Source organism: Formica exsecta, unplaced genomic scaffold (assembly GCF_003651465.1).
Source record: "Formica exsecta isolate Colony F162 unplaced genomic scaffold, ASM365146v1 scaffold80, whole genome shotgun sequence".
Classification (NCBI taxonomy): Eukaryota; Metazoa; Arthropoda; class Insecta; order Hymenoptera; family Formicidae; genus Formica; species Formica exsecta.
The window spans coordinates 1,736,495-1,752,276 of NW_021853570.1; the positions used below are offsets into that span (position 1 = coordinate 1,736,495).

Genomic DNA, 15,782 nt, shown 5'->3' on the forward strand with positions numbered 1-15,782 from the left:
TTTTCGCGTTTAATTCAATCTCTGATACTTCAAAATTCAGCTTCATCACATTATCGATTTGTGTCGTGGAATTCCAGATCGTATTGACTTCCGCGATATCTGTCGAACAAACGCGCACGCACCCTTTATCCGATGCGTTTACTCATCTCGGAATTTATCGTGCTCATCTTTGCCTGCAACATTCTCCTCCTGCTCTTTCGCAGGCCATCGTGAGAAGCGTCTTATCAGCTCGGTGGATTCAGATAGTCCTACGGCAGCAGGGCTATAACCCCGTCGACATTAAACTCGCTATATTGGATTTCGCGAAATTCGCACTCCTCGACCGAGAAGAACCCTACATCTTTCTCCGGTGGCAAATACAAATGGCGTAATATCTGTCGCGCATTTATCTCTTATTTATTAAATAAACTTGTCGCGCTATGTAATTCCGATGGGTTGATCTGGGATTCCTTCCAGGAACGATCAAAAAGTTGAGATATAAAAATCTCGTTAAAAAAAGAAATTAATTAACTTCTTTCTGTTATGCAACAATAAATTTATATCGACTTGTATATTTTCTTTCAGTCATAGTATATTATTTATCAAGGGAAATTCTCGAAGTCGATCTCACATATTGATCTCTTACCGATTGTCTAAATAATCATCGCGATTGTTACATCTCGCGGGAGAGGAAGAGCTCGAGATCGAGATTACGGTCGGCAACGGCAATTAAATAAAAGTGCGGCGAAGGTTCTTAGAAGAAACCCGAGATCGACTATTGAGCTCCCCGTGCAGCCGTTACGCACGCATAGAATATGCGTGCACCCACACGCCCGTTCGCCGTCCATAAAGTCGCTCTCGATTCTTGTTAGTGTGACGTTACGTCATTGAGCATTACTTTCCTCAACGTTAGACCATCATCATGCGTGCCTGCTAAGCGCATTATAAAATATACGTAGAGGCCGCAGTAAATTCTCCCCCTGTCGCAGTAACAATGAAAAAAAAAAAAAAACAGAATCATTCGTTTGCGCACTCTTGCTTATCTTAACATAGAACAATAGAGTTTCGGAATTAAAAATAATGACGTTATATCCCGCATAATCGAGAGATCATTATTGAATCGTAAACATCAAGGAATATTGCTTTTTTTTCGCACGAAACTTTTTTTAATATGTTTTCTAGATTCACGATTAATTTTGATTACATCTCGGGCCATATCGTAATATTTGTGGAATGTGGTATATATTTTTTATTCCGATCTGTCCACGCGCGTGACCTTTCATAGTTTTGTCGCAGGAAGGTTCCTTGCGTCTATATAACACGTACCGATCGCCATCGGTCATTTACATTGTGAAACGCATTAAGCGGGACGCGGATCGCACGGATCGCTGCACCGAGCATGTAATTGCACGCAGCGCGTGCCCGTCTAATACCGTTTTCTCTCTCTCTCTCTTTCTCTCTCTTTTTCGTATTTAGTGGTTTACAAAGTACCCGGTTGCACTTGGTACACGCGAACCATCCGGGATACGCGCAACCAGTTTTTCACGAGAAACGGTCTCGTATTGCATCGGATGGACGTCGCACTTAGTACGATGCACTTAAGACGCATCCTCGTGCCCGTCGAGCTCGTGTCAGATGTACGACACATCCTAAGACAATCGAAACCGTTAGAGGCACATATTTACGGCATCGTCGTTGAAAAATGCACTCGCGCGACCGCTTATTTTTACTGTTAATTGTTAGAAATTTTACGGAATGTAAAACGAAAGTATTCGTCGCATAATGATTGGGAAAATTTAAATATTTTACTCGCGTTGGTAACAATTTTTTTCTCCCTTTATTCTTCCACTTTATATTTTATTCGTGTGTTGTTGAAAATATTATAATTCGATCGTCGTCAATACTCGACCTTTACGTCATAACCTGCCTCAATGTTACGTAAATGTAAATCGCCTAAGCAGATTTCGCGAGGGTCAGATCACATTTGGTGTCGAGTATCTCTCGTTGTTGCGCTGCAAATTTTGTATTCGTTACAACTTTGCCGGCGAATCGGTATATATTGCTGATTGCTGGCCATGCACTTTTGCACGCGAGTCGCAGTTTTCCTATAGTTATTCACGTGCCGTTCGCATATGCTACAGAAAAAACATGGGACTTCAATTTCAAACTAAAAATTCGAGCTAAAATATTAATCGAATTTATATACTCTAAATTGTCAAATTTGTATTTTTCTTATCTTTATTAGATTATTAAAATTTCTGTCAATCTAATATATATATATATATGTGTCTCGAAATTGCGACGAAATTTCGCGGACGCGCTTATCGATGTTTCTTTCTCCTGTCGTGCAGCGACCAGATTTGGAGGATACCGTCGTAAGAGAGCATCACGGGAATCGTCGACATCGCGAAGGTGTGCCTCTGGACACGTACGGTATGCAGAAACGTGCCCGAAGCACCGCGCGACTGCTCAAGGTCGCATCCGTATTGACATCACACCGCGAACGTACGACGGTGGTTTCGTTTGTTTTAAGCCGGGCCGCGCTTCTTTACCTTGTTTGGAACACGTTAATGCGCGTCCAGAGATAAAGTACACGTGCGCGATGCACGCGCATAATTATATACGTAATAAAAAAAAAACATTTCTACTCATTACGAAGAGACTATCCATCAGCAATATCCATCGTTTCGTTCAAATGATAGCGCGATAATAAAATGTATATCAAAATGTGTAATTATTATACGAGTAACGAATAAAATTATATATTTAGTTGTAGTTGTCAGAAGCACGTGGATAAAATAAATAAGGATGTTAGCGTGTTTAAATACATGCACTTTTGTAACCAAAGTCTAATTGACACGTCATCACTTTGGCTTCCGGGCGAGCGTCATTTTCCGGAACTTTTCGGGGGGGGGGGGTAGTTCTCCGTCTGGGTGACTCGCCCGCATTCTTCGCCTACAAGATAACGCGACGCTTTAGAGAGAAAGAGAGAGAGGCGTGCTTAAGTGGCGTCCATCCATAACTCACTTCGTCGCGCCGTGCGCCCCTAGAAGGCATCGTTATACCGTTTCGTTTCAGGTAGACCCCCGGCCGCGTTCGAGTGGCCGGCGAGCCGAGACCAGGTATAAACAACTCGTCGTATAATGGTAATGGTAAAAAGGTAATGGAGTAGCCGTGTTGTTCCGGCCACTTGTATGCGGGGTCATCCGCAGCGGGGGGGAAAGAAAGAGAGAGACACGCAACGAGAACTATAATCGAGAGGGTGAAGGTGCCCCTTTCGGGGCACGCGCCCGCATTCGCAGAGTCGAACCGCGACTTCCGCTCTCCCCCGCGAGAGTCACCATCCGGTGTCTCCGACGCGGAACGCCCGGTAACTGTCATCGGTTCGCGGCCACGTGTTCGCTTCAGGAAAACGAGAGAATATTCAATTTGTGTCACGACCATCTAATTTCAAGCTTCGCGTACTTTGTATTACGCAATACGTTTACACGTGACCCGTAATAAAAAGCAGAAGTGACTCTCCGGGGTGTCTCGATCACGCCGCTTTAAATCCCATGGGTAGGGGCGTATTTATTCGCGCGAGACGTGATCCATGCGCGAAACACGAGGCGCATGAGTCGCGAGCGAGGACGTTGCTACGATTATTTACGTGATTATTTATTCAGTTTTTCGTAAATAACTTTGAAACAACAACTCGAGCGTTTTTAAATATCTCATCACTAGTACTGTCATTACTGATGCTATATTAAGCAGATGAGAAACACAGTGTGTTGATCATTAGTAATCAATTTCCGCTACTGTTATAATTATTACTAATTAGTTTCCCTTTTACTCTACATTCGGTTTTCGTCAGGATTAACTTAAATGTTTCCGTTCTGTATATAATATGCTCTTTCTTGTTACAGCTCGTCGTATCGGCCGATGAGTAGCGTGAGCACGATGGGCATTGGGACCGGCACAGGGGGCACCTATGCCCTCCCTTACATGACGAGCAGCCCTACAGAGCTGGCGACGTCGCCTCAGCTTTGGAACACTCAAGGTATGTATCGGTCGCGGAGATAATTGACACGATAAGTTTATGTCCTTGCCCGTCTGACGTATTAGACGGACTACTAGCATTCCTGGCGATAGTCCTGCATGCGAGTCATCGAGAAGCTTAGAAGTTTTTTAAGAGATTGCAGTTTTTGTAAAGAGATTCATTGTTAAAATGCAAAAGAATATTTTCATTCTCTTGTTGTATCTCTTTTCAAGTATAATCATACATGCCATGTTTCGTTAAAAATTTTATTTAGCAGAATTCAGAAATATATATACAACGTGTTATTGTTTATTACCGATATGTATTATCGCATATCAGAACTTTTTTTAATTTTATTTAATTCGGATTAGTTATGATTAATTGTTTATCGTTCAATCATATACACAAACACACATAGTTTCAAGTGGATTTTGACACGGAATTTTCTAATCTGATCTACAAAGGTATACAACTCATTTGAGAGAATGCGCAGTAAATAAGACCTCCATGGTGACATTTTAAAGAAGAAAAGATTGCGTCTCTCTCAAAAAAAAAAAAAAAAAAAAAAAAAAAAAAAAAAGGGAGAAAAAAAAAAAAAAAAAAAAAAAACAAATAAAAATGGATGAAGAAAAGCTGCGGTTAAAAGGACACCCCGTGGCGCTTTGAGACGATCTTCGGTTCGTCATACACCTTTTTTTTTTGTTTCTTTCTCTCGACAGGTCTGAGCACCGGACTTTCCATTGCCGAGGATTACGGCAGCAGCAAATCCTCGGGTACGGTGTCCCATCAATCCTTGCCGGCGTTCTCGCAGCCTTTTGGCGCGCGATCGAGCTACCGTTACAGTCCACCTTACGCGACATCTCAACAAAATACCACCGGCACCGCCGGCGCCGCCGTGGAGGCCGCTTCCTGGACGTACGCGTCGCCCACGAGCGATCCGCTGACAACGCAATACGGAGCATTTCCGAAACGGCAGACGGTTAATTCGGGGACGGCGCCGACGCAGCTCAGCGCCGCGGCAAGCCTAACCGCAAGTGAGTCTATCCTCTTTTTTTCTCTTTAATCAAACGGCGCAATTTAATACTTCTTTTTATTTACGATCGAGCGGAGTTATGATGTAGCTAGATGTAGCGAGATTAGATATAAAATTAGGATTAGTGGAAGAATCCTCTTATTAACTCTTTTAATGTCTTCTATTTTTGTGGAATAAAACGCGAGATTACTTTTTTTTAGAAAAATAATTTCTTTCATCCATCACACACAATTTTACGAGGATAGAAGGTTGACTTTTTTTCCCTTCTCGTGGCATTAAAAGGGTTAATAAGAAAATTTGATTAAAAGCAGGTGGATCGCATATAATTCATCGTAAAACTATAAGTGAATTAATAATCACCTCAGCCGTTTCGCAAGAGAGCGTGAAGAATTCTTATTAAATCCGTGCAAAGATAACGGATTTACTTGTATCGCTTCTGAAAATTCATCGATGTATGCAGTGATCGCCGCGTATTCTCACGACTTAGATTAATCAAATCGCGACGTTCGTGTCTCCGGCAATGTAGGGAATCGGCCGGCCAGTCTCGCGATAACGCGAACGTGTGCTGGATTTTATTCGATTCGTTGAAATTGACGAGAAACATTCTTCATAGTTTATTAATCATCGCGATTTGTTTGCTGGATGTATATCATTTTTTCACGCGCAATTCCAGCACTTTGTGATAATACGTTCGAATCTTTATCTTCTATTTCATAGCAATTAATATGACTGTTTCATTAAGCCATCCTCAAGAAATAATTTTTTTTTTCCTTTATTAAATATTTCTCGCACGCGTACGCCTTAGCAATTTCTTATTTACATTTATGAAATATTGAAAATCTTATTAAAAATACAAAATCATTTTTCATAATAATCATAATCCACATATTTTTACACCTACATCATTAGACTCGCAAAATTCCTAGTTCATTACTAGGTATTTCAAAATATAAATTGATTAAATATATTATAAATAAATCGTAAAAAAATACGATGAAAGGGGGCCCACGAGCTTCATAAACTAAGATAATATTTCTCCTCGTTTTTTTCCCCCTAAACTCCGACACATTCTTCAATTAATTTTCCCCGAACAGTCCGTAACACGAAACCGCAAAGTGCAGGGTAACGTAAGCGAGCTGCAAGTGACCGATCAGTAAGCAACCCCTCATCTGTGGTGGTCCTTGAAAAGCCAGAGACTGCCCCTGTGGCCGTGTTGCGCCGCATGCGTCCCTAAAGTGGGCGGTATCCTTTGATGCGACTGATCCTTCGTCGCGCGCGTCTGCGTCCGTACGGAAATAAATGAAACGCCGGCGTTAAAGCGACACACGCGAGCTCGGTTTCGTGCGCGTGGATATCGTCAAGCGTGAGATCGGTGGGCGTGTGCACGCACACGCTTCCTCGAGCTCTCGAATTCCGCACTCGCGACACGCACGTTGTTTTTTCATTCATTTATTTTATTTTATTTTATTTTATTTTATTTTTTTATTTGAGAACTTTGTTTAATTAATCGCTATTTTATTTCTATATCATTAATTTTTCGTGAGAGAGAACTTTCTCGTTAATTGTATTACGAATTATCTAGATTGATAATCTTGCTCGTCGAATTTTATTCCTATAATTTTCCAGCGATTTATATATAATTTCGGGCAGTGAGACAATATTTCCTCCTTCTTTGTCATATGATAAATTGACGCGAAGCTAAGCTCTAGTAATGATCGACGGCGTGTCGTGTTGCGGTCGTGATAAATAATAAGGTAAAAGGATTCGATGTTTCGTTACTCGTGAAAAATCGAAGAGCAGAGAAGGATCAGCTCACCCGATCCGGGTGGCACGTATAGTCACACATAGTTGTGACTAATTCGTCCACTAATAAATTAGGGTGGTCCAGGCAGACCACTCTCGAATATCGCGTTTCAGTTTTCCCTTACTTGGTCCTACGTCAGCCCTGCTGGTGATATTTCTTAAGCGCGACTTTTTTTTAGTTTACACCGTAGTAACTATTTATGAGTAACGTTAAATCAATATCGGATGATCGATGAGATAGGTGGTGCATATCTTTTACGAATTTATATTCGTTATCGCGAGAGACCGAAGATTTATCGTTCGTGCTGGCTGTACTGACCTGTTGATTTTGTAAACGAAAGTCGGTGATATCAATCCGCGGTTTTATTATATTTCGTTGGTTGGTCGAAAGTGGATTAACTAATAAACATAATAAACTTTTTTTTTTCAACTCACACAATCGATCATGTGTAATATTTGTTTCTCGCTAATTTTTAGTTGTTATTTTAGTTTAATTATTATGGTCATCTTAATTTAAAAATATTAAGTTTTATTTTTATGTCACGCTGTAAAAATTTAATTGTAATTTAATGGATTTTTTTTTTCGTAGAGTAGGGGAATATATCTATTTTTTTTTTCTCGAAATCAGTAATATATATATATTTATTAATTTCTGGAGCGCATTTCTCGCCCTTTCACTTCGTAGAAACGTCCGGTGCCGGCGACTTTTCTCTCGAGTTGCGAGTTTGTTCTTTATCGTCTACAATTTCGGGCTTCGCGGTAGCCGGTCTCATCGTCGTCCGCGGCACCTGTTCTCGTCACGCGCGCTATCGAAGGAGGCAGCGAACATTGATACGACCATGATCTAGGTTGTACGAACGGGCCTAATCTAGTTGCGTTAACGCGCGATACGCAGAGGTAGTAATGATAGGGCTGTATCTAGCGGGGGCGCGTCGGTTTACGATAATTCCACCATAAATATGTATATCCCTCGGACGTAACATCTCTCTTAGGTATCTAATCTAAAACCGGTCAGTGACACGCAGTGAAATTGACGGTATCGGGAATGGAAGAGACATATCGTCGCATTCTTCTCCGAGATAATCGGATCGCAATTTTATTGTTGGAATTTTTTTTGCGAAAACATTCGCTTCCTTGTAAGATCTCATCTGTAGAAAAGCAAACGCGAGAGATTCATGTTGGATCTACAGTCTTTAAGAGGCTACGGATTATAAGATATTCAGTGAATCAAGTGCTGAAGAGGCATATCATTCTTTTAAGCTGATGTAAATTAAAATCGCGATGTGTGTGTCTTTATGTTTCGATCGAGGACTCGTGGCAATGAAATATCACGTTTGCCGGGCGTGTCATACAGAGGATAAGTAGTTCGATTAAAACGCAAAATCTTTGTCGTTCTCTTTTTAAATACCTCCTCGTTATCGTTCGCAATTAATTCTGACTCTTATGCAAGCTCAAGTTCACGACCAAGTCAACGATATCACGCGCGGCTCGTTATTCTCCTTTTCCCTGTTTTCGGGTAATAATTAAGACTCGCTGTCCTGATAACAGCTGGCGCGAATACATAGTAACGTTAATTGAACGCGTCTCTTCGGGTTGAATTTATTTTAGATACTAATAATGACGCCAAGATAAAATGTTGGCTCCTTCGAAGTTCACGGAGGTCGCGATCAGACTTTTATCCGCGTGACGTAAAAATTCACTTCGTTACGAGAGAGCAATGTTTAAGTTGAAAATATATTTTGCCGAATCTTAAATTTTCTTCATCGAAATATTATGTTCACATCGAGAGAGTATCTTTGGCGTTTTCTTTTTTTATAGCAAAAAAATGTGTGTTTTGCTTTTTTTTAACACTCGAGATGCATGGGAACGAATTAGAGTCGCGTCTACGAATCGTTTTTCCCATGTTCGAGTCAAGTGTTTCTGTTTTGACTTTTACATTTCCCATGGCTATCCTCTACACGATATATCACTTTCATTTATAATTGTATTATAACATAATTAGCGAAAATTGTATGCAATAGAGATTAAAATAATTGAAACATTTAAATTCAAATATCCAGAAAAAAAGGGATGGCGAGGTGCTCATCTCTAAGGGATGTATCGGTCGGAGAAATTGAAAAGATCTTAAGTGGTTCTTCAGGGGCTAGAGTCTGCGATTATACATGCCGCACCATCCGGACTCTATTCCGACAGACCAGAGAAAGAGAGAGAGAGAGAGAGAGAGAGAAATGCGCCTTTTAACATACCGCGACCTCGAGTATCTCGAGTCCGCGAGTTCATCATGTATTTAAGTTTAACCGCGCCAGACACGCGTATTCCCCCGCCTACCTAAAGGAGGGAGCATCTCTCTTGGCATGCTTTCGTATACGCCGTTATAACGTCGGTGCAAGAGCACCGCGAGAGCCCTGCATCATCCTGAAGGACCGTGCACGTGGCCGTCCGTAAATTAATCTGAAGGATTGATCCGAAAATTTTCTTTTTTAAAACCATGCATCGCGCAGCTCGCCTCTTTTTTCACTTACATCTGCATTTATGATCGGCATGTTTCAGATCAAAATAAAATTAACGTAGCATTCATATCGCTCTCTGTTTCTTTAATTAAATAAAATTGCTTTTTATATAAATATAATAAAATTGTTGAAAACGTCAAAAGTTTCGTGACGGAAAAATAATTCTCGATTCTTATAATAACGATTGGATATTGAAGGATAGGAAGGTCGAAAAGAGAGTCATAAATAAACAATGGCAATTGCAGTGCCTGCACACCTGTCGCCAACCGGGCATGCAGGTACATACGCTGCGTCGGGAAATTGATTGAGCTTTCTCAGTATGAAATAACAAGTATCGCGAGGCCGAGGGCAGATTAGCGAGCGGTGGAAGGAAACAAAAGCACAGGTGAACAAGAATATTAATGCGATGATAACGCGGTGCTTATTATCGCGCGCCGGTATATAATCGTTTAACTGTGAAATTAAGTTCGCCTACAAGGAATAACGTCACATTTTATTTGTCGCGCTTGATCTTAAGCGATATATTGTACAAACATATTATGCGTTACTTCTCCATTATTTCTTTTTTTTTTCTCCCACGTCTCTTTATTGCTCTTTCATCACTTCTCTTCGATATTTTTTATTAACGACGCGAAACCCCGCGAAATTTCTCTCGCGTTCCACGACGAGGTCTCACGAAGGTCGAAGTCGCGACGGCGTCATCCGGACGTGAAAATGCAACGTGAACCTTTGTACGTTTAACGTAGCGAGGATATTCCATATAGAGGATACTCGGCTACGTCAGCCACGTCTCGCTACATAATATCCGATTGCTTGCCAAGTCTGATTCCGTCCCCTATCTCGAGAAGATTCTCGTGTCCTCTGACCTCTTCGTCCTCGTGTCGGTTTGGTAATTCAATGCTTGCATTTTAATTCCTCACCTCTCTCCCCCTTTCCTCGTATCCTTCCATATCTAGTTACGGACGCTGAAACGACGCGAGCAATCGGATATTTCGAGCTTAATTCTAATTTAATGATTCACAGGGTATAGCACTAATGGAAAGAAAGCGAGTCCCAATTTTCCACGTAAACATATAACTTCACGGTCGTCGTAAATTACACTTAAAGAGACACGATTAAATATTAATTTATTTATATATATTAAATTTATATTTTATTATATATAATATTTAGAATAATATTATATATTTTATATCGTTATTATAATTTCACTATGCACGCACACATATGTTTATTTCGAAGACATTCTGCATCGATTGTGCTTCGCGGACGTCTCTGCAATATAAAAAAAAGAAAAAAAAAGAAAAAAAAAATACCACTGTCCCAACCTTCTGATTTGCACTCGCAAATTCTCGCGAGAATGGCGATGAAATCCGATAATTAATAACCTAGTATTTGTGGGTCAAGGTGGCGTCATAAAGGCGCGAGAATGCAACTCGACCCGCGTGTGCATAATACACGGCTCTCTATGAGAGAGTTCGTAGGACTCGCGGACGAACATCAGCAGCTTCTTGCTTACCTACATACAATATCCGATTGCTTCCCAGTGGCATTTCTGCCGGATGTGCTGCTCGCGTACGCCGACCTCTCCTCGTTTCTTTCTCCTTCTGCGCTTTGCTTTTCTTCTTTTTCTTTTTTTCATCGAGTAACCCGAGATGAATTCTCTTATTTTTCTCCGTCGTCAAGTGACGCGCTCGCTCGGACTCTACTAGGATAAGGAGCGAAGATTCTCGCGGATTCTAGCAAACATCGTTTAGTAGATGATTATATTAATCTCAGAAAATCTCGAAAATATCTCACAATTTTTCATTAAATTTAGACAAAGATAGGGGAGGATATTCTTTAGGGAAGGATGTCCTCCCAATTTTTTTGAATTCAAGTTTTTTTAAATGGTACACATTTATGGCGAGATAACTTTCGCATTTAAAAATAATTAATAGTTTGTTGTCATTATAGAAATAATTTTGTAGGCACTTTTTTTCTTAATGTGGCACATGGCGCGACTATACCGGGTTGCCTCGCGTTATTATCGGCAAACGCCGGAAATTCTGATAACGCCGTGTCCGTTTCCATGCTTCCCTCGTCGCCTTTATACTTCCTGCATCCTTCCTTCTCTTGCTCGTCGATGTTCCTTGATGTCGCATTTCTGGTTATTTTCATATTTTTATTTTAATATACATTCGTGTTCCGCGTCGCAACTCATAAAAAATGATGGATAATTATTAATACTTTAAGATTTATAATATTTATAGCTTATAACGTTCACGATAAACATATTATTTATTTCGAGGTATAAATTCGGAAACGAGGAATTTGCCTTTTTATAATTTCTCTATAGTAGTCGACTCTATGGAATTATTAAAAGACGGTAATGACTTCACTCTATATATTAAGCTGTCATTAAGAACGACCGTGTTGGAAAGTTGTTGACTTGAAGACCAAAGTTTCTTTTCGTGGAAACATTGGAAAATTACAGAAAATAATTTAGACTCCTGTGCAACGTAGTAATTTTTATTTCATAATGTTATTCTACGACGATTTTATTAGTTTCTCACTTTTTTCGTCGCGCAAGCGAAATAGGTAGAACCAAATGTTTTTTCACAATTTTTCTTTCCGGAATGGAGTTTACGCTCCACGTTTCGCTCGCGGTCCGAGAGACTATGCATATTCATAGTCACGTAATGTAGAAATGAGGGGGAGAAGGGTGGTACGCGCCGCGAGAGCCGACGAAACAATTGTTTCCGAGTGGTCACGTAAAAAGAGGCCACCGCGCAGATATGGTTACTACTCTCGTCGGAGACACGTGTGTAAGTGCTCTTTTTACCTGGCCGCAAAAATTGCGTCGCGTTGTGCGCCGGAAGCACGTGTACGGCTGTATTACGCATTTTTTTCGCTTCTGCGATGGAAGAGGAAAAGATTCGTGGGAAAAGCGAATGGTCACTGTATCTTGCTAAATTTATTCCGCACCGCGCTTGCACGTCTGCTTTTAACGCGAAGAAGAATACTTGCTTTTGCGAGAGAAATAAAAGTAGAAAATATTCACAAATAGAGACGAAGAGTATCATATATTTCTCATAAGAGAGGAATATGCTGATAATTATGATACTTTTTCTCGCACGTCTTTAAAGCGAGTATTTTTTGCACCTAATTCATTTACAATCGAATTAATGCAACACATTATGTCCAATTAAATTTCTCATTATTAACTATATAAGTAAATATATGTAAGTTTAATAATTAATTCCTCTTATAAACTATAGAATACAAAGAGTAGTGCGTGTATAAGTATCGTGTCATAATTATATTTTAGACACTTAATAATGCGATATCATTTAACTGCACTTAAACACTAACTGCGCTATCAAATATAACGTTATTAAGAATCATAGATATTATATTACACAATTTTATCGATCGTCTTATCTTTTCGAATGAACCATTACTGACGAGTCGACGATACATCATGCCATCTTAAAATCAACAGCACATCGACAATCAATTATTTTTCGATCTCCGCAACTGGTTCAAGATTAATGTTAAAATCTGCATATAATTAAAAATAGAAGAAATAGCGATATATACATATAGCGTTTTCGAGTGAAGCAAGTTTGATTACTCTGAGAACGATCATAAATTCAGTCTTGAATTACTAGATTAATCAATGAAATACTTTGAGTAAGCATTTGATTAATCAGGGCAAAGAATCTTATACTTTAAAGCCAAAATAACGGAGAATACACTTAATGTTATTTATATTAATCAGATTTAAAACCCATTTTTGGTCGAATATATTTATTCAAATTGAATTTAATCGCTCTCAAGCGATTAAACCTGCTTTACTCGAAAACGCTAATATATATAAAGAAATGCTATCGCGTGTGCGTGTTTTGCGACGCGATTGCTTGATTGTTCTGAGAAACGCAGTGTGAATGTGAAAAGCAGTGCACAACATCGAGGCGGAGTACTTTACGGAGGGCCGCGAGTGCGTGAACTGCGGCGCGATTTCCACACCCTTATGGCGTAGGGACGGCACCGGGCATTACCTCTGCAACGCATGCGGTCTCTACCACAAGATGAATGGAATGAATCGTCCTCTAGTTAAACAGCCACGCCGCTTGGTAAGGAAGGCTTCGCGCGACGTACGTCCTCCTTCCTCCCTTCGCCCCGTCATCGCGATCCGGAATTAACGGGAACGGAACGGTCTGACGAAATCGTTTGCTTTATTAATTTCACAGTGATCTTTCTTAAAGCCTTTTATAATAAGAGATCCTGGGTGAAACCTGGACAATTCTGATTTCCGATACCGTTCCGGTCCCGTAAAATCCCCGGATTAATCTGCAAGGTACATTCGAAAGGGAGAAAGAGACGAACGGAAAGAAAGAGAGAGAGAGAGAGAGAGAGAAACATAAGGGATCCTTTCTCGCTTGTGTTCTTGTTACTGTCCAGGAGCCTATGTGGAAATTCGCCCGTGATGTTCTGCCCTTCCGTAAGTTCGAGCGATCGCATTCTTTCCTCTCCGACTGTGATTCTACGAAAGGATCGGCGATGCAATGGGAAAAAAAAAAAAAAAAAAAATTAGCCCTCGAGACTTGTCGCATCGCCGTGTATGTTTAACGCGCACGAAAGAAACACCCCTAACGTATGGCCTCATGTCTGTTTCAGTGGCGGACCAGGGCAATTTCTACAAAGACTCTCTCTTCTGTGGGTATAGTGGCGCCCGTCGCGTCCTCGCGGAGGAGAAAACGAGCCGTCGTTTGGTAGGTGTCATCCTCCCAAGTCAGCATTCTCTCTCTTTCTCTATCTTTTCCTCTCTTTCTGTCTAACAATACGGTACTGTATCAGTAATGATATTTTTCTCGTGTTTCTTTCTCTCTCTCTCTCTCTGTCTATTTCTATCTATCTCTCTCTCTCTTTCTATTTTTCAATCTATTCCTACGCATTCATCATCAGCATTCCCTGTCCCGTAGTTCATCGCGTTTCCCATATTGTTCTTCAGTTCATTATTTTCATTGATTTTTTACCAAGTACGGGGTATAATAAATATTGATTGATTAACGATTGCAATAGCACTTTATCAATATTTTTAAATTAGATTGACGCTTTTAAAAAATAGTGTTATTTAATCAAGTGCGTGTAAGAATAGAATCGAGGGATAAATGAGATTTGTATTTAAGAATCAATAATTAAAATTACTAAGATTCAATAACTATAATTGAATTATAAAATACTAGTACTAAAAATATATGCTAGAGAATTTTTTTCTATAAACGGTTAAGAATCGACGAATGTTCTTCCCATCCTGGCTTTCCTTCAATCTCGTGTAACGTCGCGCTTTCATCAATCATCATTACGCTAAACGCCAATCGATTATCGTCGACGAAAACAGTCTTCTCGATTGTTTTCGTCGTCGATGACACGTTTTTAGCAGGTGATACAACTTTCGAATTGTAAGCCCCGAGGTGCCACTATACCCATGGTACGAGCACTCTCTTCCTCCCCCCGAAATCACGTGCAGCCTGTTAAACGTAAAGTACGTCTCGCCTTTTTCGTGTCGTTCGTTCAATTTTTCAATCACACAGAATGATTCTTTGTGATGTTTGTTGAGTTTTTCCAGGCTCGCGCGTGATCTTCGGAGGGTGGCTCGCTTTTCTGCTCCGCGGTCTCTCTGCGGTACCTTGCACACAGAAAGCTTTCTAGTCACGGTAATCTCTTCCTGAGTTCGCATCAGAGTTCATTAGTGGCTCGACCTGGTGAAAGCGATTGATCATTACCACTTTTCCATTAAAAGTTTGAATATTTGAAATATTTTCCGACTTTCTTATTGCATACTAGCGTGCTTTCTCTGAAATTTACAATCCGGTTAAGTTACTCTCTCGTATCTTTCGTGTGTATTTTTGATATCGTATAAATTTTAATGTTTCGTATTGACGAGAGCGATTCTGTTGAGATAAAATCATACACCTTTTTAAGAACAAACCGCGATCCATTATCATTACGCTTTCATGAGACCCTCGGGATCATTTCCAAAGACAAATTTTTCTTTCGGTTAAAGGCAGTAAACAGTTATAATAATGATTTCCTATTTCTTCAGTCTGCTACGAGGCGCGTTGGTCTCTCTTGCAGCAACTGCGAAACGACGATGACATCGTTGTGGCGTCGCAACACACAGGGCGAACCGGTGTGTAACGCCTGCGGACTTTACTTCAAACTGCACGGCGTCAACAGACCGTCGACTATGAAGAAAGATAGCATTCAAACGCGCAAGCGGAAACCTAAGGGCGGAATGAAAACCAGCGACACGCCTCTCTCGGGCAACGTCGCGCAATGCGCAAATAACAACAATAACAATAACAACAACATCAAACTCGAGCCAGGTAAGCGTATCGAGTGTCTCTATCGATTTACCGCTCTCGTATCGTTAAAAAATCTTAAATAATTT

The 15,782-nt window shown here is 40.4% G+C and overlaps 1 protein-coding gene and 1 pseudogene across 5 annotated transcripts in view; one reads left to right on the forward strand and one right to left on the reverse strand.

The window, feature by feature from the left end:
- LOC115244273 (box A-binding factor-like) overlaps positions 1-15,782 on the forward strand; it is a 60,178-nt gene that overhangs the window by 42,164 nt on the left and 2,232 nt on the right. For 3 of the 5 annotated variants that reach the window (XM_029821816.1, XM_029821817.1, XM_029821820.1), the window contains 4 exons: positions 3,885-4,018; positions 4,717-5,031; positions 13,283-13,461; positions 15,435-15,717. In XM_029821816.1, the coding sequence (XP_029677676.1) occupies positions 3,885-4,018; positions 4,717-5,031; positions 13,283-13,461; positions 15,435-15,717 (911 nt within the window). Of the gene's footprint in view, positions 1-3,884; positions 4,019-4,716; positions 5,032-13,282; positions 13,462-14,005; positions 14,101-15,434; positions 15,718-15,782 lie in introns of all 5 variants that reach the window. The other 2 variants (XM_029821818.1, XM_029821819.1) reach the window with 2 other exon arrangements.
- Positions 10,316-13,289, reverse strand: LOC115244277 (annotated as a pseudogene).